Source organism: Physeter macrocephalus, chromosome 8 (assembly GCF_002837175.3).
Source record: "Physeter macrocephalus isolate SW-GA chromosome 8, ASM283717v5, whole genome shotgun sequence".
In the NCBI taxonomy this organism is placed as follows: domain Eukaryota; kingdom Metazoa; phylum Chordata; class Mammalia; order Artiodactyla; family Physeteridae; genus Physeter; species Physeter macrocephalus.
In genome coordinates this window covers 155290576-155315465 of record NC_041221.1, presented here as the reverse complement: position 1 = coordinate 155315465, position 24890 = coordinate 155290576, and the positions used below count along the sequence as shown (strand labels likewise).

General features: G+C 34.5%; 1 protein-coding gene across 3 annotated transcripts in view; it reads left to right on the top strand.

Annotated features, from left to right (window-relative positions):
- The window catches only part of GABRB2 (gamma-aminobutyric acid type A receptor subunit beta2), a 280323-nt gene that overhangs the window by 221467 nt on the left and 33966 nt on the right, over positions 1-24890 (top strand). For 2 of the 3 annotated variants that reach the window (XM_024115831.1, XM_024115832.1), the window contains exons 6-8: positions 3074-3211; positions 4829-4981; positions 8723-8967. In XM_024115831.1, the coding sequence (XP_023971599.1) occupies positions 3074-3211; positions 4829-4981; positions 8723-8967 (536 nt within the window). Of the gene's footprint in view, positions 1-3073; positions 3212-4828; positions 4982-8722; positions 8968-13417; positions 13532-24890 lie in introns of all 3 variants that reach the window. The other variant, XM_024115830.1, reaches the window with a different exon arrangement.

Here is a 24890-nt window from a genome sequence, read left to right as displayed (position 1 = left end):
AATTTGATAGGGATTGCATTGAATCTGTAGATTGCTTTGGGTAGTAGAGTCATTTTCACAATGTTGATTCTTCCAGTCCAAGAACATAGTATATCTCTCCATCTATTTGTATCATCTTTAATTTCTTTCATCAGTGTTTTATAGTTTTCTACATACAGGTCTTTTGTCTCCTTAGGTAGATTTATTCCTAGGTGTTTTATTCTTTTTGTTGCAATGGTAAATAATTCTTATTTAAAAAGAAAGTATTAGCTAACCTTTTTGAGCACTATCTACCAGTTACTTTTCTAAAGTATTTTACAAGGAACAACTTATTTTTCTGGCATAACTGCTCTGTGAAGTAGCTATTACTATTATTATCCCAATTTTCAGATAAGAAAATGGAGGACAGAGAGGTTAGGTAACTTGCCCAACTAACACATAAGGAAAAATATATAATGAAGGATTTTTGGATTATTCTCAAGTGTTATGTTATCATTGGGTGAATTTTTTTGAATTCACTCAGAAGATATTTATTTAATGCCAACTATGTGCCAGGTACTGTGCTAGGAGCAAGAGACAGAGATATTAATATGACGAATATCTTCACATTGCCAAGCATCTGGATAAACAACCATTGTCCAAATCCACATGTGTATTAAATAATTGTATTAATTCAGTAATTTATCCCAAGTACCTATTCTTTGCCAGGTATTGTCTATCAAGCACTGTGTCAAATATCTGGCTTTTTGACAAAAGTCTGTATTTTATTATAATGTTTCTACCTATTAAATACCCATTAGGCATCTCCTCTACAGCTGTATTGAAATGCCATTGATATTCCCATGCCTCTGCCTACAGAGAGCTTCTGTTACAAGATTTGTTGTGATGAACAAAAGAAGCTAAATATGAGGAAAGGAAGCTGGAGGACCAGAAACACACTCTTCACTAGTTTATACTTACTCCTCTATTGGCAGTAGTGAGTTGACTTTTCTCTCGTTCTCTTCTTTCGAAGATGGCTGCATTCTAGAAAACTATTGCCTCCTTGTTTCATAAATACCTTCTTTTGTTTATACACAGATTCAATTTTACAATATATTTTAAAATATCTAGCTTGATTCTAGGAGTAAGTTGACCCTCTTGTTATTTTAAACTGTTTTATGAAAGGTGGGTTTGTCATTGACTCTAAACAATTTCATAACTGAGAGATGTGTACAGATTACCAATGACAAATGGGACTCAATTTGAGTTGAAGTTCTGGACTATGAGAGTTCCCATAGCCACGTTAAGAAAGTTGCCATCTTAGAAAAAGAGCAGTTATACTTTGGGACAGACACCTGAGTTCTTAGGTTTAGGTAGCGAATATTAATGGAGTAGATTAATAAGGAGTGAGAGCTCTTATCTGAGAATCAGCTTTCTGTGTCATTCACTTAATACCTGGGGTTTCCTTTAAAGCCAAGAGTAATTTACTTTTAAATCTAAGTTTTATATGAAGAAAGACAATCTCTAACAAAACAAAGGCTGTAAATGAGATCATGCTAATAAAAATGTTGGTGGTCTATAATCTATTTAAACTCCACCATCTTTTATTACAGTTTATGATGTTTGCAAGTAAATAACCCTTTTGAAAATCATTAGCTATTATCCAAAAGCCTATCGTTAGGGAACTGCAAGTTCAAGTTCTCAAAAACTCTTCCAAAAAAACTCTATATCTATTATCAGATAAAGATGGCTACTCTTGAATAAAGAGGACTTCAGATTTCTAGAAAAGTTAAGACAATGCCTGAGCTATGCTGTGGTTAATATAGATTCTCAAACTGAGGGTATTGTAGTTCTTTGAAAAATAATTTGCTTCCACTTTTTTGGAGATTTGACTTTCTCTCTTTGGAAGAAATGTGATTTTTTGGAAATCACAAGAGCTAAGAATCAAAGAATTGATGTTCAAATCCTCAGTGTTACGCTATCTAGTTACATGTCAAAAGATAGAAACTTAAGCGGTTTTCTCATTTGTTTTATTGCTTTTGAAATTGGGGGAGACTCTGTGCTGCCTGCCTCCTAGACTCGTAAAGATTCAGCTATCTGGGTGCAAATGTTCTTTGAAGAGATAAATGTGATATACAAATATAACGAATGCTTTTGGGGGGATTTGTGGGGGATGCGTGAGTTTGTAAAATACTGGTATTCACTGGATTTCATTGCATGCTTCCCTGTACAGCATTGTTTGCAATATAAAATGTGTTTATTCACTGCAGTTATATGTGTGCTTACTAATTAGAATACGTGTGTTTGTCCCAGTCTACCCCATGGATTGAAAGGATCATTATAACAGAGGTCATGTTTTTATTGTGCAGTGTCCTATCCCCAGCAACTGCACTGACAAGCATAGTAGGTGCTCAATAAGTAATTGTTGGATGAATTTAGCCAGACCCCCTAAATGCGCTGTGCATTTGCGGTGTACACTCTACATTTGTACTTACTCCTTAAAACTGCTGGAAATTGTGTTGTTTTGAATTTTTACGGCATTTTTGGGGGGATTTAGATATGCTGCAAAATCAAATTTGGAGATCATGTCTGTGAATGTTAAAAAATTAATGACTCACTTCTTCATAATCACTTCTTCTGACTTGAAATCCAAATATTTTGTAATTCAGATATTTTGTATTGGCAGGGGGAGGGTTTGGTACCATTTAATGCTGTACTGATAAATGATTTTTCTCTTCTTTTGTCTTCTCTTAGAGTACAATACAGCGTTATGTGATAATGTGATGCTGTTTGAGAGAATGAGATTCATAATCAGATAAACCTAGGTTCAAGTCCCAATGATACCACTTCCTAGTTACAAGACTTAATATAAGCTGTTAATTTCTCTAAGCCTTTTTTGCCTCATGTGGGCCTAATTATACTTCCCCAATGGGATTATTGTGAGGATTAAAGATAGCAATATACTTAAGGTGCTTGGCATGATACCTAACACATAATAACCTTTAGCTGTAGCTATTATCGTTTATACAGTTCATTTCCTAAAGTTATTTTTTTCTATTTTGTTTGTCTTTTGTTTTGTGTATCTGTATATGTGTTTGTGTGTTTCCTTTTACAGATGGATATACAACTGATGACATTGAGTTTTACTGGCGTGGGGATGATAACGCAGTAACAGGAGTAACCAAGATTGAACTGCCACAGTTCTCTATTGTAGATTATAAACTTATCACCAAGAAGGTTGTTTTTTCCACAGGTTTGTATCAGGGGAAATAGTTAAGAGAAAAGGGGCTTTATTATATTTTGCCAAAAGGGTTCACTTATATCAGGATCGGGTCCCAGGGAAGGATGGGGACTCTGGAAGACTTACATCTGCTGAAAATGCTCAGTTCCGCAGCAAGCCCATTTGGAACCCATCCATTTACTTTCAAGAAGGCACCCCCAGCAAAACAAATGTCTCTCATGTACTATCATAATTCTTTGAAACATACTGAGGACAGCCAGGTCATTGTTCACTCAAGTCTGACCACAGTGAAATTCTCTAAACACAGTAGGGTGGGAGGACTTCACATTTTTCTCAAAGGGTAGGACTTTCTTTACGTAGCCTTACCTACTGTTTTGGAGCTAAAAGCTTTTCCAGATGTTGAGATTATCCTGATACCTTTACCATTCTTATTCTTCCAGTTTTGAGGTCAGACTTGTTTTCATCAGCACAGATTTTTAACAAAAAAACCCAGGAATGCAGTAATTTGCTCCATACTCATTAAAAGAAAAATAATAAGTCCACAGGAATATCCCTCTTTATATTTTTCTTATTGAAATGAATTCCCCAAGCACAGAAATAGCTAATACAGTAACTGTAGATTTTGAATTGTCTGCTAAGGACTCAGGCACTTCCTGTCCCTGAAAAATACTTCAAGCAAGAATACAAAATAGCCTCCAGCTTTGCAAAAAAAACAACAGAAACTTTTCCTAGGTTTGAGGTTCTTTGAACCCCTGAGACACTGTGGAAATGAGTTTCTACTTAAAATATTTTTACTTTAATATTAATATACTTGCTTCAGCCCAAGAGGGCTAGACAAGGCTTTCAGTTAGTAAGAATATGCCCCCCTCACACACACACACACACACACACACACACACTATTTATCAATGTGACTCTTTTAGGTTATAAGACTGTATTCTGTTACATATCTCATTTAAAATGTAATTCCCCAGGTCCCCACCATCAAAAGACCCAGCTTCAGGAATCTGATCCTTAGTTATATCTCCCAAAAACATTGCTCAGGAAAAGTGACTCTCCACCTTTTGGTGGGTCAGGAATCCTTTTAAAACTTTGATGGAAGCAATGAAATTAGAAAAAATACTGCATACACATGAAAACCTTCACAAAATTTCAGGGAGTTGCTGCACTAACTGCAGCCTCACCACTGATCCTCACCTTAAAATGCATCCTGGGGCTTGTGAAGAAATTTCTTTCCCTATAATCAGAGTGTGCAGCCTTATTCTTATATACAAAAATGTACAGGATGGACTTGCTGAGAAACAATTAAAGGGGGAACAAAGGGACTGTCTCAAATTGTCTTGTCATCACGGTTGCAGAGAATGCGAACCTTTGATTCAGTGTAGGAGGCTGAGGAGGGAAGAGCTGGAATTCTTTTAATTACTGATGAGTGTGGAATATATTTAACACTGAGTAAGTCCTGCTAATAAAAAGCCCTGTTTTCTCAGACCACTTTTGCAGAAGAAAGTGCGCTTCACCAGGAGCTAAAATTGAGTTTAGGAAAGATATACAAACTGTTTATGGGCCTTAAAAGAAAAGTATCCTATAAATATTGATTGATAATGATGATGTTTTAAAATTTTCTTCTAGGTTCCTATCCCAGGTTGTCCCTCAGCTTTAAGCTTAAGAGAAACATTGGTTACTTTATCCTGCAAACATACATGCCATCTATCTTGATCACTATCCTCTCCTGGGTCTCCTTCTGGATTAATTATGATGCTTCAGCTGCAAGAGTGGCATTAGGTAGGCATCAATCTGACTGCTTGTGGAGTGTGCCTGTGTGTGCGCGTGAGTGCGCGTGCACTTTCCTTACCCTCGAATTTGCGATGCGTGAGGAGACCGGACTGCGCGCATTATAAGAATTTGGCTATGAGACGTTGGGTGATCTGATTCAGCGTTAAATCAGTTAAACACAAATTAAAACTCTTTCATGTCAAAATTAGTTAACTATATAGCTGTTGGTAATGAAATTAGCCCCATCAGCTTGATATTTTTATTGAAGCATAGTTCAGGTAATATTGCTAGATAATTGTTCAGTTTTTATCTGTGTTTCCTTACCTGGGAAGAGCTCTCTTCCATCTTTTTTTTTTTTTTTTTTTTTTTTATTCTGAACAAGAAACAAAGAAATGAAATGTGCAACTAATCAATGAGCAGAAAGAATTCTGGTCTTAACTAAGATTTTGGGATAGTGTGGCAGAGGGCAGGAGACAACAAAGTAAGAATATTGGGAAATCATCCATGGCATCACTTATCTTATGCGTGATGTTTTTCCATCATAACACCAGAGGAAGAGAATAAATTGTACTTCATGAACATTTTTATGTTGCTAACTCCAGATATAGTAAATTTATGACCTTTTATACAATATTTATTATTCTGAGTTCTGACTAATCCCTTTAAATTTTGAGTTAAGTGCTTCACCAGTATATCTCAATTAAATCATTAATTCCTTAGCAAAGTCATTATTCATACAACAAAATTTTTTTGAACACCTACTATGTGCCAAACGTCTTCTGGAAGTTATGTTCTAGCAATAAAAGGTAAAAAATTAAATTTATTTTGCATTTAACATGCAAATTATATAATATGGTAAACGTGTAGAGTGGAAATAAGCAAGGTAAGGGGGTGGGTATACTAGGGGTACAGTTTAGAATAATCAGGGTAGACTTCATTGATTGCCAATGGACAAAGACTTGAAGAAGATCGAGTCACATAGATGTCTGGATGAGAATATTCCAGCTTGATGAAAAAGCCCTCAGGTAGAAACATGCCAAACAAATGAGCAAGGTAGCCTGTAAGGCAGATGCACAGTGAGTTCAGGAGTAGAGACAATGTCAGGGAGAGGGGACTAAAAGATGATGAAATGGTCCAGGGGCCATAATAAAAGTTTTGCTTTTATTCTGAGTGAAATTAGAGCAACACTGAGCAAAGAAGTGACATGATTTCAGATACAAAGGGATAACTTTGGCTGCTGTGTTGAGATTAGATGTGGTGGTTCAGGGATGGAAGGAGAATTAATTACCTCCTGGACTGAGTCAAGTCCCCTGTGATATATTCTCTTAAAATACTGTAGACCAACCTTGGAGACCAACCACAGTTATAATTTATATTTATTTGGTTTGTGATGTTCTTTTTCCTCATGGTACTGAAGATACCTTGGAGGAAGGTCCATATCTAATTTTGCTTCCATTATATCTGTAGTGTCTCACACAGTGAATGGTGTCCAGTAAATAGCTGCTGAATAAAGTAATGAATGGAATTTGTAAATATCCTGTTATTCCAAAATGAAAATCTGTTATCAATTTGATGCCTATTACAGGAATAATACATAAGTTATTTACTTTTTGAAAGAAAATATTCAAATGTCTTTTATGTGAGCAGTTTATTACTAGGTCAGAAACATCTTAACGTGAGATTTAGATAAATAGTAAAATCAGTGTTGTCAGTTTTATAATATACATGTAATATTCATGTCATCCAAGATAAGCTCTAGATGAAATAATGAAGAGAAAAGTAAAATTGGAAAATGTGTCAAAATGACTAATATAGAAAAGATGTGAGAACTATAAAATACCTAGATCTAAAGTATAACCATAGTTTTTTGGCCATGCTCAGAATTGGATGCTCAAATTTATTTTTTCTGTATCTGTTTCATGAGCATATAGAAAAGTAAGGCAAAGATTATGATCTTATTAGAGAGAAAAAATTAAATCAGAAAACATATGTTCCTAAAAAATAGAATTGAAAATTAACTTTTGGTCTGTGTTATTGGGTAGTGTTTAAGGACAGGTTTTTGAGTCAGAGAGATCCCAGTTCAGATATTGACTCTGCAACTTCCCATCTGTGTGATCTTGACCTCGGAGTTCTGTTTTCACATCACTCTTTTCCCACAAAGCTGGACCTTATCAAACTCAGGACTCCCAGTGCTTTTACCCAGCATATCTCTGTCTATCCCTCCAATTACAGCTTTGGGGAAACTACTCCCCACTGTCAGAGATGTTCCCTCAGCTGGACTAATAGTAATAACCTGACATAGTGTGGCATTTCCCAGAGTCTTGTAATACTTCTATATTATTTATCTGTGCATTATGTGCCTACATTCCCAGCCCAGAAACATGAAGGCTAGACAGCTGCTTCTCTGCTACTCTCCACCTCTAGTTTCCATTTTTTTTGCAATCATTGTTCATATCATCTGTTTAATGCATTCATTGATTTCAGTACTTTTACAGTGAATTTAATTTATGTCCCCTTCATCACTTACTTATTCTGAAAAACTCTCAGCTTGTATTCTGCTTCCTGTCTTGCATGCTTACCCTCATGATCATCCTAAACACAATTTGTCCCTGATACCTCCCTACTGGAAGCTGGTCAGTGGCCTCACATTGCCTTCAATTTTAAGTTCAAGTTCTGCATTAGGCTCTGTGTATGTAACTTTCCATTATGCAGCCCTTTATCTCCACTTTCCTCATCATTCTTCCCATCATATCCTATAATGTACCCACATTGAGTTTCTTGAGATTTTTTTGATGGGCTGTGTACTTTTACCCCCACAAAGCACCCCTTTAAAAAAACTCTCTCGGGCTTCCCTGGTGGCACAATGGTTAAGAATCCGCCTGCCAATGCAGGGGACACGGGTTCGAGCCCTGGTCAGGGAAGATCCCACAAGCCCGTGTGCCACAATTACTGAGCCTGCGCTCTAGAGCCCGCGAGGCACAACTGTTGAAGCCCGTGCGCCTAGAGCCCGTGCTCCGCAGCAAGAGAACCCACCACAATGAGAAGCCCGCACACGGCAACAGAGTAGCACCTGCTCGCCACAACTAGAGAAAGCCCGTGCACAGCAACAAAGACCGAACACAGCAAAAAATAATAAATAAATAAATTTATTTTAAAAATAAATAAATTTAAAAACTCTCTCCACCACCAATGCCCTTAGGTCTACTATCCCTTTTGACCTCCAGGTTTTGTTTGCCTGGGTAACTCCCACTCATTCTTCAGGACTCAGCTCTGAAGTCTGTATTTCCTGATCTTTTCCCTGCCACATCATGGGCGAAACTAGGATCTTCTCCATATTAACTTTCACCTTACACACATGTCTATCATAGCATTTAATCCTGATCTTTTCCCTGCCACATGGGCGAAACTAGGATCTTCTCCACCATATTAACTTTCACCTTACACACATGTCTATCATAGCATTTAATTCACATCTGTAGCCCCCCACTAGATACATAACTATAAATAAAAAAATGTAATTAAAGGAAATGTCCCCCAAATGATTAATGTTTACTATAAATTAATGATTTATGCATATCGTCAGGGCCTATCACAGGGCTGCTATATAATAGGGCTGCTATATAATAAGTGCCTGGTATATATTTTGCAGTATCTATAAACAAGTAAAAGAATACAGTTAACCTTTCCAGCTATGATGAAAGCAGAAAGGAAATACAAACATTATTACTCTAACTCTCTCATTTTTTACAGGAATTACAACTGTCCTAACAATGACCACTATCAATACCCACCTCCGGGAAACTCTCCCTAAAATCCCTTATGTAAAGGCCATTGACATGTACCTGATGGGGTGCTTTGTCTTTGTTTTCATGGCCCTTCTGGAATATGCTTTGGTCAACTACATCTTTTTTGGGAGGGGACCTCAACGCCAAAAGAAAGCAGCTGAAAAGGCTGCCAGTGCCAACAATGAGAAGATGCGTCTGGATGTCAACAAGGTAAGTTCAAAGGGCAAGCCCTCCTTGCTTCTTAAACTCATAGAAGAATGCCTGCAATATGGGTTCATGGCCTTGTTAGCAAATGAGAAAACCAAAGCCCAGGGAAGAGATAATTAGTGATGGAGGCACAATTAGGGCCCAAACTTATGGTACAACATTTAGATGCCCTTTACCTTAACACTAGGGTGGCCCAAACCATAGTCATCTGAGAACCACCTTTGTGACTTTTTTCCCATATATGAATATAATATGTACTATTATTTACTTTATGTTTATTTAAATTTACTCACTTTATTTAAATTTATTTTAAAAAAGGAAATTTCATATCACTTAAATCAGTATTACTTGCTGGAAGATAATCTTAAGTATAAATAAAAATGAAACTATGTTATTAAATTCTAGGTATATACTAGATAAAGGCTCTAGGCCTGAGCTCTGCATTCTCATTGATTTAAAAAGGAAATAAGCATGTACAGACATGTGCTAAAGACCCACCAGCAACAAACTGAGACTTTGTTCTTCAAGTCATCAGATGGATAGAAAAAAGAAGTGGAATGGAAAAAAAGAATAACTTCTTTTTAAGTGACAGATAATTACTTAATGCCTTGCACATGTACTACTTAAAATCCTTGAAGCGTTTGAGTACAGGAGGCTACCATGTTGCTTAAGTCAGGCATAGCCAAAGAAAAATTCCTACACAGTTGTAAATCCAATTTATTCTTGAAGGCAATGGTTCTCAACTTCGGGTGCTCAATTAAATGACTAGGAAAGCATTAAAAAATACTGAAGCCTGGGTTTCATCCCCAGAAATTCTGATTTGATTGTCCTGGGGTATGCCAGGGCATCATAATTTTTTTTAATTCTCCAAATATTATTCTTATTTGCATTCAAGATTTAGAATCTCAATTTTGAGGCTTTCAACAATAATTCCAATAGATCTAGCCATCTTTACTCCCAAAATGTGACTTCACCTGGCTTCCTGTTATATAACTTTCTGCACTGAACAGAATATTTACATATGTATTTTCCCATAGTGCAAATTTAGGTGCTTCAAAATAGACAAAAAAACAAGGACTTATTTTAATATCTGCCATAAATAGTGTTTATAAAGTAGTGCATAATGTTGGATTTGGTAAAAAGTTCATAGTGATGGAACTAAGAAAATAGTAATACTTTTAAGCTATCTGGGATTGTTAACCATCCAATAATGATTGAATTTACATTTTAATATTTCTAACTTCAATTTAATTCCAAGGGTACTACACCATAAATAATCTCTGCCATTGAGTTTTATTTGGAGCAAACCCAATGAAAGCTTCTGACTCACTGATATTTTCCATATATCCATAGGTCTGATATGTGATTTTGGACTATTCTCTAATCAAAGGCACTCCTTTCCCAGGAGGTGATATTCATAATGATGCAAATTTTAAGTATGGCCCTTATAAGCCAGTGAACCACAGGGTCTAGGAAGTTGTCAATCTCTTTCAGTGCTCTAGGTTTCACTTATTGGAATCTATTAATAGATTCCAAGGTAGCATTATGACTCTCTTGGGCTGTCAAATAGAGAATGCTTTTTAAACCCATTTTACAATTTTCCTGATAGAGTACCTTTAGTAAAGAAAATGAATAAATAAAATGATCTCCTAGGACAGCAGTTTGAAATGAGTCTCAATAAATTGCCTAAAGCAAAGCTGGCTTAACATCTGATCTCTCTTCACTTTCATCTACCCTATTTTTTCATACCAATTTTCATTTACGTAATAAATTTAAGTACCAGAGAGTGGCAGTTTGTAGCAGACTTAACCTGGAGAGCTTCAGGTAGTTTTAAACTCAATGTACTGAGATGGAGGTAGGGAATGGTTCAGTGGGCAGGTACCCCATAGTGATGCAAAACTACATGCTCTGAAATCCACAATTCAGAGCATAGAATGAGAGAACAAAAAAGATACCAGAACTCTTCTAGTACAGTGGTTCTCAAATCACAGGCCATTTTGCCACCACACCCCCCCTGCCCCCGTCAGAGGATCATTGACAATGTCTGTAGATGTTTGGGATTATCAAAACCAGGAGGAGGGGATTGCCACTGGTATCTAGTGGGTAGAGGCCAGCCGTGCTGCTAAACATCCTACAGTGCATTGGGCAGCCTCCCCATAACAATTATCCAGCCCAAGACGTCAGTACTGCTGAGGTTAAAAAACTCTACGCTAGTCCAATCCTCCGATTTCAAACTTGAGAAAAATATAAGATACGTGTCCTATTCTTAAAACTCTTTAGCACAAGTGGAGTCTCTTCTTTCTTTGATCAGTGTGCATAACATCATGGTATCAGGAGTTATCATTTAGCACAGTCGTTCTGAACAGATATTTTAGAGTCAGTCAGGTTTGATATTTACCCTCCATTTAGTAGTTGTGTGATAATAGGGGGGGAAAAAGGCCTCTCTGACCCTTTAGTTTCCTCATCTGTAAAATGGAGTTAATTCCTCTCATAAGTTATGAAGTTATGATAAAGTGTAGAAGATAGCATAGTCCCCAGTATATGATAAGCACTAGGTAAATGATAAATATTAACAAAATATTATAAACGATAAATATTACTTTTCAAAATAAAATTTACAGTTTCCAGACCTATTGGTGATACTTGCTTGTGCATTTTACATGATCTAGTATGTAGGATGCAGTCCTATCCCTAAAAAAGTATTACCTACAGAGGAATGTTTCACTTTGGAAGTTTTAAAGTCAAAGCAACAAAATCATTTTTCAACAGGTATTAGCTGTAAAATCGATAGCAAGCCAACTACAAACTTTATCAATTATTTCTTAGGCCAGAATACTTACAACCATGTTGATTAGATTTTTTAAAGGTAGCCATCTAACATTCCAGGCTCCCTTTTTTTTTTTTTTTTTTTTTTTTTTTTTTTTTTTTTTTAGCACAGAATGAAGGGTTAGAGGAGACCCACAGAGGGCTCTGATTGCACAATGCTTTCTTTTGTGTCGGCATCATGAATAATGTCACTCTATTTCTTATCAAGAATGTTCCTTCTTTTTAACTGTAATTCTGCAGTTATTTTTCTTTTTTTAAAGATCAGGCACATATAATCAACAAAGTATTGTTGAATGCTCCGGAGCAATCAGTCACTAGGAGAGGGGTTGACTTTTTCTGGTTCCATTGATGGTTTCCTAGAGGCAGAAGCAGCATGTCATATGGTCTAAAGTGATTTTTAAACTGTTCTCTGTCCTGAGGGTGGGGGGATGAAAATGGGAAGCCTAGCCAGGTGGGAGCCCACTGTCACTCAAAGGCATGCTTCCACATTTTTCTAATCTCTTCCCTGTATGGAGTTTCATGTAAGTTCTTATTTTAACAAGAGTTATCTGCAGCTCTTAAAACAATTCTTAGTCTGGCGTTTAACTGATGGAAAAACTAAGGCGCTGAAGGAAAGTGAACTATCCAAGTTTGCATAGCAAAGTTAACAAGATTTCTGAGATGATCTAGGTTTTCTAGTCGTTATCCAATGTACATTCCTCTGTGCAAGCAAGTGAAAAAATAATATAAAATTTAAAAGCTGATTCCAGATTAGTCTATATATTCAGTTCACATCACCTAAAAAAACCCGTCTGTCTACACACGAGTCCATAGCTGACAAGCCTTGTTACTTTCACAGTTGTCTCCATGCGACAAATTAAATTGTTAACTACTAAGATTTTTAAAAATAAACCTCAAACCAGTAAGAGTTCTATTGAATATTTTTCCTAAGTGTTTTCAGGAGTAGCTAAAAAACTACAGTCTCTTTTTCTAGTGTTAGGAAAGCTCTCCTATTATACCTTGCATTCTTCTATTTTGTGTGTGTGTGTGTGTGTGTGTGTGTGTGTGTGTGTGTCCTTATAGGATTTTCTCTTGATCAATTTTCCCACTTTTCTTGTTCATGCCTTCAAGTTTTCAGCTCTCCTTTTTTTTCTTTTAAGCTTTATGTTGTTTTCTTGTTTATTTTTCTGCCAATAACTAGGTGTATATATATTTGAGACTTTAGTTACTTCTGTCTTTTCACCACCTTGATTCTTGAATATCTGAAATGCCTCCAACATCCTTACTGTATCGAGAGACCCACAACCACCAGTTTTCCCAATAAAGCTGCACCAAAAAGATCTACTGGGGGGGCATCCTTTATTCTGCATCATGGGTGTTGGAGTCTCTGTGTTGTCTTTATCCATTGCACCTAAATGTTTGGTTATGCAAAGCACTGAGATCTTTTAAATTTATTTATTTCTAGTGCTTGAAACTAGATTTTGTAAGTGATACATCAAAAAGAGCTATTTAGAAGTTTTAGTCTCTGTTAGCATCGGTCTTTCTAGAGAACAGTAGCATTTATCTATAGCCAATTTACTTTAACCACCAATTCTAATCTAGTGGCATCAGTCGACTTAATTAGCACATTCTCTACTTTGTCTTCCAGATTTTTTATAAAGATATTAAACAAAATGGGACCCAATATCGATCCTTGTGGGACCCAACTGGAAACCTCTCCCCAACTAGACGGACTACCAATTACGATTTCTCTCTGTATACGGTTAGATAGCCAGTTTTTAATCCATTTATTTGTATTTCTGTTGAAGCCAATTTGTTTAGTTGTTCCCTTTAAATTAATGTGTGGCGTTTTTGCAGATAACCTATGGACTTGTATCCTGAGATGTGGGGATACGTTAAATGTTTTCATGAGACCCTAATGGGGTTTTCCTGGGTTTGTTTTTTTTAAATGTAGTTATGATGAACCTAAGCTTCAGTGTTCCACTCATACATTATTGTTGTGCTAAAGAAGGAAACCAAGTGGATCGTATTTTGAGACTTCTTTTCATTTGTATTGAGAGTATAGAGTATCATTATATACTCTGGCATTTCTTGGTTTTCTTGTTGTGTTTCTTTTGGTTGGTAGAATAGGTGGAGAATTATACAGTCCTTCCATAGGTTGGTTCAGAATTCAGGAACCTATATTTTCTGCCCTAGATCATTCATTTGTGTCTGAGAATGTTATGTTTGCATCAAGTCCTTGTTCCTTTATTGTTATTTATATTTTAGAAATAAGTACTATCTCAGCAGGCCCAGTGTTGTTATAATGATAGATAAGAGGCAATAATTGAGATTGTTTCTTGACAATGCTCTTGACTTAAATGAACTCCAAAGAAAGCCCATTGGGGGCTAAAACTTAGAGTTTAGTTTCTGAATACTCATTTGTTTACATTTCTTAATTGGCAAATTGTCATTCACATTGCCCGCCAAACTGGAGGAGGAGGAAGAGGAGGATGGTGATCGTCACCATTCCACATTTTCATCTACTGCCTACCTCTCATTTGTTTTCATTCTATTTCTTGATGAGGCAGTGAATGATACTGAATGCTGTGAATCTGTCCTAAGAGGACTTGATGCCAGAGAAGCTGTCATTATATCTTGAAGTGTCATGTTCTTCCTTAGTTTTGTGGCTCTGACCCCAAATTCCATGATTCCCCATTGTTATTGCCTTTGGGGTGGGAAACAGTTATGGTTAACCTCTTAAATTGCTAGTTTGTTTTACTATTTTAAGTAAGTTGTTCTTTTAACTTCATTACTTGTTGTGTTATACGTAGCATGAGTCTGATAAATGGTATTAGGTAGATTCCAGGAGAAGAGATGTTTGAAATTTTGTTACTCACTATTTTAGTCCCAATCCCCTACTATCTCTCAGGCTATCTCATTTGTGATGTTGCTGCTGTTCTTGTTTTTAACTGAAGCCACTATTGTTGAAATGGAAGTAGACTGATTTGATTGGGCAGTATTCTGGGTAGAATGCTAATCATTTAGACGAAAACATGTCTGACAGTTGGAGTTTGGGTTTATGATGAAAATGGTTGAAAAATAATGTATTTTCCAAAATCAAAAATCAGAGTATACTGCATGATTGGTCTAGGACTGGGTAAAAGTTACATGAAAATTCAGGAAAATCCTCGGATTATGAGAATATTTGAAAGAAAATTTGCCTGTGTTGTTCTTGTCAGCAGATGGGTTGAAAGTTAATGATACTCTCCAGTGCCATGATTTGGACCCTCATTTGTCAAGAACTCTTTCTCTCTATTTCATAAAACATTATGTTAAAGAGAATGATTTACATTGAAATATGAATCTTAATGTCATCTGCATTTATACTTTTCTTTGTTGGGTGTGTCTTTACTCTGTCTTTTTAATTCTCTTTTAAGTTCGTATTTAGAGTATGAAATAAGGACCAATGTTCAAAAGTTTGAATGATGAGCTGTTAAACCTGTAACCTGCAAAAGCATTGAAATGTGTTTGACAATCCTCAGAGGCAATAGAATACACTGGGATGATTGTAGCTGTTAAAATCAGACTGAACTGGGTCCACCTTCAGGCATGGTCTTTTATGAGCTGTGTAACATTACACATGTTTAACTTTTCCATCCTTCAAGTTCCTCAGCTGAAAACTGAAACAATAAAATTTTGCTTCATGGAGCTACTGAGAGAATTAAATGAGATAATTTGTTAAGGGCCTTATACAGTACCAGACATAGAGCACTCCATAAATTGTTGCTATTATTCTGGAGATGGTAGCAGTGTGTATCTTTCTCAATTTTTCTTTTTTTATCTCTATTACTGTTTAATGATTGTAAAACTAATTCATGGTCAGTCTTTTAAAAAAAAATGTGCAAAGGCAATGAAAATCACCTGTACTCCACATCCAGATATAATCATTGTTAGCATTGTCCTTTTTTCACACTTAATGACATACTTTTATACAAATAATTATGCTCTACTATGGTGTGTATGCTATTTTCTACTTACCTTTTTTGTGTCTTTAAGCATCAGTATAAGTATACATCATTTCTAATAACTACAAAATATTTTATTGAATGTATGTACCATAATCTATATAACAAGCACCTATTGTTAGACATTTGCATTGTTTCTAAGTGGTTTTTGATTATAAACAACTAAAATAAGTATCCCACTGCTGACATGTTTACACACCATTGATTCCTAATATATTTCTTAAAGTGAAATTTCTGAGTCAAAAAGTATATGCTTTAAAATGGTGATACATATTGCCAAATTGTTCCCTAGAAAAGTTCTACTCTAGTTTACATACCCACTATGAGAGTGTGGCAGTATACACACACACACACACACACACACACACACACACACACACATATCACCCAGCCCTTAAAATGATGAAGAAACAGAAAACTGATGTCTAACTGCTTTCTGTTGTGAAAAGTGTTAGAGAAATGGAGATATAAGAATCCAAAAACCCAGGTGCAGTTTTCTTCTTCTCTGTCCAAAAGCTGTAAAGGATAAAATGGCAATGGAAAAGCAAAACAAAAACAACACCCAACTAAAACTGAAGCTCTGCAGAGAGACAGAAATGCATAAGGAGGGCCAATGTTAGTGCAAGCAAAGTCCAGAAGAATCTATCCAAGCTATATTTGAGCAAATAGGAAAACCCTATAGAAAGTTCTACCTATAAATGAAGCATCTAAACAAAGAATTAGCATGGCAACTGTGCAGGAAAACTACCAAATGGCATTCTGTCTCTCCCTCGCTCTCTTTCTCTCTCTCTCACTCATTGGTAGGGAGAGAGAGAGGAACTCAGCACGCAAAAGACAGATAATAACCCTTTAATGGAAAAAATATTTCAGGATATATTAAAAACTTTCATTAAAAAAGTACTTTTCTTGAAAAAATTGAAAGAGAATATGAAACAAAAGATCAAGGATGAACAATTTTCATAGACACTAATAACTAAATCTAAAATAGTAAGAAAGAAAATCAATATGGCAAAAAATCAAGGCAGTAACACAAAGTTCAGGCTGTAGAAAATCATGCCAAATACAGAAAAAAGAGATGTACAGTTAAAAACCACTTAGAGAAAACACAATATACAGGATAGGTACAGCAGAGCAAACATGCAGAGCCATGATGTTCATGAAGTATAGAATGGAACAAAAAGCAAATAGAAAAAATATTTAAATCTGACATCAATAGCTAATTATAATAATGATAAGTACTTCTTGAATGCCATATATATGCTTAAACACTCTACATATATTATATCATGACATTAGTCATTATTACCCTGTGTTGTAGTAGTTATAATTTTATAAATGATGAACAGAGACCCAGAACGTGTAATTAATTTTCTTAAGGTTGAACAGCTAAAAAAATGGTTGAACAGAAAATATGACTAGAGGATACACTAACTACTATTCTGTACATTGTGTGTTTATACATACCTGTAATGAAATTAATCAGTAAGCCAAAAGGATATACTGGGTTCCAAGATAAAAATTATATAATACCATTGCCACCTTATTATATTCTTCTAAAATTATTAAACATCCAGTCAGAAAAAGTGACCAACAGGGAAGGAAAAAAAAATCTCAAACTACTCCACAGCAATATTAAATTTCATAAGACAATGGAAAAATACTACAGGGTTCTGAGGGGGAAAAATATAACCTAAGAATATTATTGATGTTATTTTAAGGCAAAAGAAAGATAATCTATCCTCAATATGCAAAATCTAAGGGAACATATCATCCATGTGTGCTTATTCAAAGAAAAATATTATAGCTTAGTAAAAAGAAAAATCTAGCCCCCAACAAAAGATAATCAAAGTAAGGAACTTTAGAACAGAAAAAGTCAGTATATGCTAGCATGTAGAACTAAAGATAACATGTAGAACTAAAACTATACAACTCCAGAAATTAAAGTTGTAGAATAAAAGATAATTGAAATATTTTAAAATATTAGATACTGAAGATATATAAAAATAAATCAGGATGGTATTGTTGATGAGGGAGAAGTATTTGTTTTCTAATTCACAGCAAGGACTCAATATTTACCTTTTATTCTTGAGTTTATGAATCAAGAATTTGAAGATTAAGGATATGTTTAAAATTAACATAGATAACTTCTATACAACAGTGTTTCTACTATAGACTTCCTTAAGGTCATTTGGGATGCTTGCTTAAAAAGTAGATTCCACCTGAGACATAAATCAAAATCTTTAGTGGGAAAGATCAGCTTTCTCAGATCTTTATGGTATTACACTAAAGCATGAAAATCTGAGTCATTATGGTAGAAGAATAATCAAGAACTGACAATTCATCTTATAAAAACCTCAGAGAATAAGGTGGAAATAAACTAAAGAGAGATGCAGAGCAGCATTATTTACAATAGCCAAGATATGAAATCAACCTAAGTGCCCATCAATAGGCAAATAGATAAAAAGATGTGGTGTATATATACAGTGGAATGTTACTCCTCCATAAAAAATGAAATATTGCCATTTATGACAATACGGATGGACCTAGAATGCATTATGCTAAGTAAAATAAGTCAGAGAAAGACAAATACTGTATGATCTCACTTGTGGAATCCACAAAACTAAACAAAACGATATGAAAACAGACCCATAGATACTGAGAATAAACAGATGTTTGTCAAAGGGAGAGGTGTGCCCATGCCCCATGGGCAGTACAGATGAAGAGTATTAAGAGGTACAGACTTTCAGTTATATAATAAATAGTTATGGGGGTATAGACAGCATAAGGGATATGGTCAATGATATTGTAATAACCTTGTAGGAGAACAGATGGTTACTTGACTTACTGTGGTGATTATTTCATAATGCATACAAATGTCAAATCATTATGTAGTGTACCTGAAGCTAACAAAATATTGTATGTCAACTATATTTCAGTAAAAAAAAGATGCAGATAATGTAGGTAAAGTTAGACATCAGAATAAGGATAAGGACAACTTAAAAGCAAATGTAGAGCAGGAATTAAGCTAATAGACTTAAGACCACGGTTGTCTTAACTGTTATAACTAGAACATATATCAACTCACATATCAAAAGAATAAGATTCTCAAATTAAATAAAAAACTAAACCCAATAAAATACTATTTATTAGAAATACTTCTAAAGTAAAAGTATGGGAAAAATATTCTAAGTAAAGTCACAGACAAAAACGTATGAGGTAAATACAAATCCAAAGAAAATAGAAGATTGAATATTATTACTCTATAAGGATGAATTGAAGTTAAAAAATATTAAGACTGAGAAATATAATTACAATGTAAAACAAAGATATAATCATTGGTTAATAATTCATACATAATTTATAAAACTAAAATTGAAATAGCATCTAAATGAATTTAAATGATTGGAAATAAAGAGAGAAAATGAAAGAAACATTACCTAAGCAGTATATTTAATAAAGTTTATTAGTTGTATAAACTCATTATTTTACAACCATGTATCAAAGGTACAATAAAAATTAATTTGAAGAACATTTAGAAAATAATGGCAACTTAAAATACTACATAATTAATCCTAAGGGATGTGGCTAAAATAGTTAACAGTCAGAAAGTTGTAGTTTCAAATACATCTCTAGCAAGTAATTTTAAAAGGTGAATATAATATTCAATTCAAGAAGTTAAAAAAAGAAAAAACCAAACATCTAAAAGTAGAAGGAAGTAATTAAGACAAATTGTAAATTAACAAATTAGAAAATTAAAACAAAATAATTTACAATTCAGTTATTTTTTTAAAAGTTAAGTACAATTGGCAAATAATTGACCAAGGAAAAGCTTATTAAAGAAGCAAAGAGGGAGTCAATGTGGTAAACCACAATAGAAATTTTTAAAACATGACAATTACATAGAAAGGTGCAAATAAAAGAAAATTATGCAAATATGTTAGAAAATGTGGTAAAATACATGACATCCTTAGAAATTCTAAATTAGCAAAACTGACCCTGGGAGAAAGAGAAAACTAAAACAGATTAATTACCAAAGATAAAACTAAGATAATTGACAGAAAAATTTAACTCCCACTGCAAAGGGTCAGCTGGCCTAGAAAGTTTCAGCAATAAGTCCTGTCAAATTTTAAAAAGCAAGTACTGGGACTTCCCTGGTGGCTCAGTGTTTAAGAATCCACCTGCCAATGCAGGGGACACAGGTTCGATCCCTGGTCTGGGAAGATCCCACATGCCGTGGAGCGATTAAGCCCGTGCACCACAACTACTGAGCCTGTGCTCTAGAGCTTGCGAGCCTCAACTACTGAGTTCTCGTGCCACAATTACTGAAGCTTGCACACCTAGAGCCTGTGCTCCGCAACAAGAGAAGCCACTGCAATGAGAAGCCCGTGCACTGCAACGAAGCATAGCCCCCGCTCACTGCAACTAGAGAAAGCCTGTGCACAGCAATGAAGACCCAACGCAGCCAAAAAAATAAATAAAATGAATAAATTTATTTTAAAAAAGAAAAGAAAATACCTCCATTGGTATTTAAACTCTAGCAGATCGTAGCAGAAAGAAAGAGGAACTTCCAAATGATTTAGAAAGTAGTATAACATAAATAAGGTGCCAAAACCATATCTAAAAAAACACAAAGGTACGTAAAGGACACTATGGATCCACTTCACTAATGAATATCAGTGAGGGAAAAAATAATCCTTAAATTAACTTATCACTTTGAATCCACAGAATACTCAAAGCAAACTACAACATAACCACATAGTATCATTTCAAAATAACAATATAGTATTATTTACCATATTAATAAGTTGAAAAGGTGAAAAGTTTTTCATCCTTTTAATAGATACCAAAAGGTTTTCAAAGGTATCGATTGAATTCAGTATTCATTTTTAGTTATAAATTTAAAATCCCTTAGGAAATTGGGAAGCAATGGCTATTTCCCTGCTGTGGTTTCTCTATTTATCTATGTAACCAGAGGCTTTATCTCTTACCTTTTGTCTAAAGGTGGGACAGTAAACACAGGAACAAGAAATGGATGCTCACCATCGCCACTATTATTTAACTTTTTCAAAATTGTTAGCCAGGAAAATTATATGAGAGAAAAAAATAAATGTTAGAAAAGGAGGAAATAATAATTGCACCCTTAGCAAAAAAAATTACTTTATTCAAGCAAAATCCAAGAGAATTAACTGGGAGGAAGCAAGATTTAGAAATCATATCAGAAGTATGGGAAGTTTTCGTAGCTTTTCTATGTAAAGGGTATATAAACAATAATGAAAAATATAATGTAAAGGAGGAATAGAGCCCTTTTACCAATATTGTTTTTAATGAAAGCAATCTTTGTTTAAAAAAAAACCTTATTTTTTAAAAAAGATAACATTTTAAAGGAATTGGTTATTTCTAAACTATTCTATAAGTTTAGTGTAATCTCAATGGGCCTCATTTTGGAGTTTCTTTCTTTAGTGGTTTGTTTTAGAAATTTGAAACAGTAATTCTAAAGTTTCTTTGAAAGGAAAAAATTATAGGAAAAATCAGGAAAATGAAAAATAGAAAGAAATGAATAACTCTACAAGAAGTTTAAATAAATTATAAAACTACAGTGATTAATGTAGTATAGGACTACATCAGCACTCTCTAAATAAAGCGAGTAGAAGCTGACTTAGAAATATAATAAAATTAAGTTCTTAATAAAAGTATCATTTCATATCTCAGGAACATGTGAATTATCTCATAAATAGCAATGACAACTGGATGACCATTTGGGTATATTTAAATATAGTACCATATAACTAACACACCCCTTCCTCCAGATTAAATTCTATATACATCAAAGATCTAATTTTCTTTTTAAAGAGGAAAAGGCAGAAAATCACACATAAACATTTTAATAAACATATATAAGGTAAAGCAAGGCAGAAAATCCAGACTCAGGAAAAGAATTAATATTTGACCTTGTAAAAATGTTTAATGTTTATACTTTTCTTTCTCTCTTACCATTCGTATCAGGTAAACCTTCTCTTTCCACAATGAAAATTTTTTTAAATCTTTCTGATTACATTTTTAAAGCACATGATTATTTCCATTTACATAATACTTAAAAACAGAAAGTAAAAACCCATCTGAATCTCACTTTGTTCCCTGGGGGAACAAAACAACAATATTTTGTAATAATTTTTATAAATCTCTAATGTCTCTTTGTGCTTCTGTGTGAACATATCCTCTTTCTCACTTTCCCTTCAGCAATATTGATTACTGATTGCTCTTTACAATTTATTATGGGTCTATCTTATTTTAACTTGTATTTCTCACATTTGTTAAACAACTGAGTAACTTTTCATATATTTATGTGCTCTTTGAATTGGCTTCCCTATGAATTGCCTGTGATTATTCTTATCCATTTTCTTTGTTTTCAGTTTCTAGAGTTCTAAGCATAATAAATAATTAACCATTTATTAGTATGTTACATTGCAGATATTTTTCCCCAGCTCTTGTTCATGCCATACCATTTTAAATTTTTGTATTGTCTAATTATTTGTACTTTTATAATTTCTGGGTTTTCTGGAATAGATAAAAATTCCTATTGAAACTCTAGGTTAGACATGTGGTCTTCTAAATTTTTCTGAAATTTTTTCTTTTTATACTTAATTCATTGTTTCATGTTTTACATTTGATCCATCCTGAGTACTGTGTTATTAGTAGTACAGGATAATGGTCAACTTTATATTTTTCCAGTCACAAAACCAATAACACAAGATTATTGCATTATTTTGTTTTTTAAATTTGTTTCCCTAGTGCCACATTTGGAGGATGGGATAGTAGGAATACTTCTGTATTTCACTTTATATATTTCTGTAGTGTTTAAACTGTTACAATGAGTATATATTACTTTTAAATTTTAAGAAAGTGTATGTGTGTGTATGTATACATATTCCCATGTGATTTGCGAGTACAATCCTATGATCCTTTATTACACTCTCTCTTTCTCACACACACACACATACTCTTACCATACCTTCCACACCCATACACATACACACCACACACAATCCCTACTTTTCCCAATGCTTCATGTATTTCTTAATCAGAAAAACCCAAGGTAATTACATATAAATAGCACATCCTCATTTCTAATTACTATTGCTTATATTATAGTCTAATAATAATTGCTGGCACAAAGGAAAAGACAGGGAAAAAAAAGAAAGAAAGGGAGAGAATTGCCTGGACTACACAGTAACTGCTCTGATCTGGGACCAGCCAAGCCCATGCTGTCCAGCTTTCTTCTGAATGTCGTAACCAGAGATTCAAGATTCCACTGACTCAGACAAAGAAACCTCGAATATTTTTTCCAAGCTTGCATGTATCTGTAGCAACAGTACTCACAGCTTCCTGCAGATACAGCTCCCCATCAAAAACCATTAATTTTCTAATAGTGCAGTATACTGAACCTCAGGAGACTCAGGATTCAAGTTTCAACTCTGACACTGAAGCCATATTTGTAATATCAGAGATGTCAAGCTGTCTTGTAAAATAAGGATGTGATCTAAGATCTTAACAACCTTAAAATCATATAGTTCTAGAATGTTTACCAAACATTCTGGCCTAAAATTCATTAGTCCCATAGCCTACTTTCAATTAAACCTACTATCATTTATTTTCATTACAAGCAATTGCTTGCTAATTTAAAATTTACAGACACTTAAAATACATATCATACCTTGTGGTTAAAAACCATTTTCTTTAACAAGTTTCCCTTTGAAAAACAATGAAAAATATTGATAAAGAGAAATATGATAAAACAATTTCCTGGATTAGGAAAAACTAAAAGCACTTTAGATCCAACTCCTGTCCTACAAATAACTCATCTAAAAAGACATACTTCTTATATTGAATAAATTAGTATATAAATTAAATAGTAAGATCTAAAGTAAGTAGTACATAACCAACCAGGCAGGTCCATTAGATGATAATAATATTGTGCCTCAGTGTAGTATTTGTACTTTTTCAATGTGCTTCCTGTGATACCTTATTTAATTATCTCAAAAATCACCAGAAACATAGAGGATAGAAATAATCCCCATTTTATAGATGAGAAAATGTAAGAGACACCGGGTCAGTCATCATCAGTGAAAAAATTCCCAGGACCAAAGCCCCTTAAGTGTTCCTGTCATGTTCTTTGCTACTGCATGATGAGTTTCTCTGTGAGTTCCTTCTCATTCAGTGAACCTGGTCATCTCCTGTCCTGCAAGGAGGCAAAAACTTACTATGACTCATTTCCCTTCAATTAGGCATTTTCTTAAGGTGGTAATGACACACAAAAAAATAAATTTTGGAAATACAACTTATTCTCTCAGAATACCCAAGTCACCACTAAACAAAACTAATAAACAGCATAAAAAGTTCATTATTCACAGAAAGATAGATAAGATGAAAAGGCAGAGGGCTATGTACCAGATGAGGGAAAAAGATAAAACCCCAGGAAAACAACTAAATGAAGTGGAGATAGGCAACCATCCAGAAAAAGAATTCAGAATAATGATAGTGAAGATGATCCAGTACCTCGGAAAAAGAATGGAGGCAAAGATCGAGAAGATGTAAGAAATGTTTAAAAAAGCCCTAGAAGAATTAAAGAACAAAAAACAGAGATGAACAATACAATAACTGAAATGAAAAATACACTAGAAGGAATCAATAGCAGAATAACTGAGGCAGAAGAACGGATAAGTGACCTGGAAGACAGAATGGTGGAATTCATTGCCAAGGAACAGAAAAAAGAATGAAAAGAAATGAAGACAGCCTAGAGACCTCTGGGACAACATGACACCTAACAACATTCACATTATAGGGGTCCCAGAAGGAGTAGAGAGAGAAAGGACCTGAGAAAATATTTGAAGAGGTTATAGTCGACAACTTCCCTAACATGGGAAAGGTAATAGCCACCCAAGTCCAGGAAGCACAGAGAGTCCCATACAGTATAAACCCAAAGAGAAACACACCGAGACACATAGTAATCAAATTGGTAGAAATTAAAGACAAAGAAAAATTATTGAAAGCAACAAGGGAAAAATGACAAATAACATACAAGGGAACTCCCATAAGGTTAACAGCTGATTTCTCAGC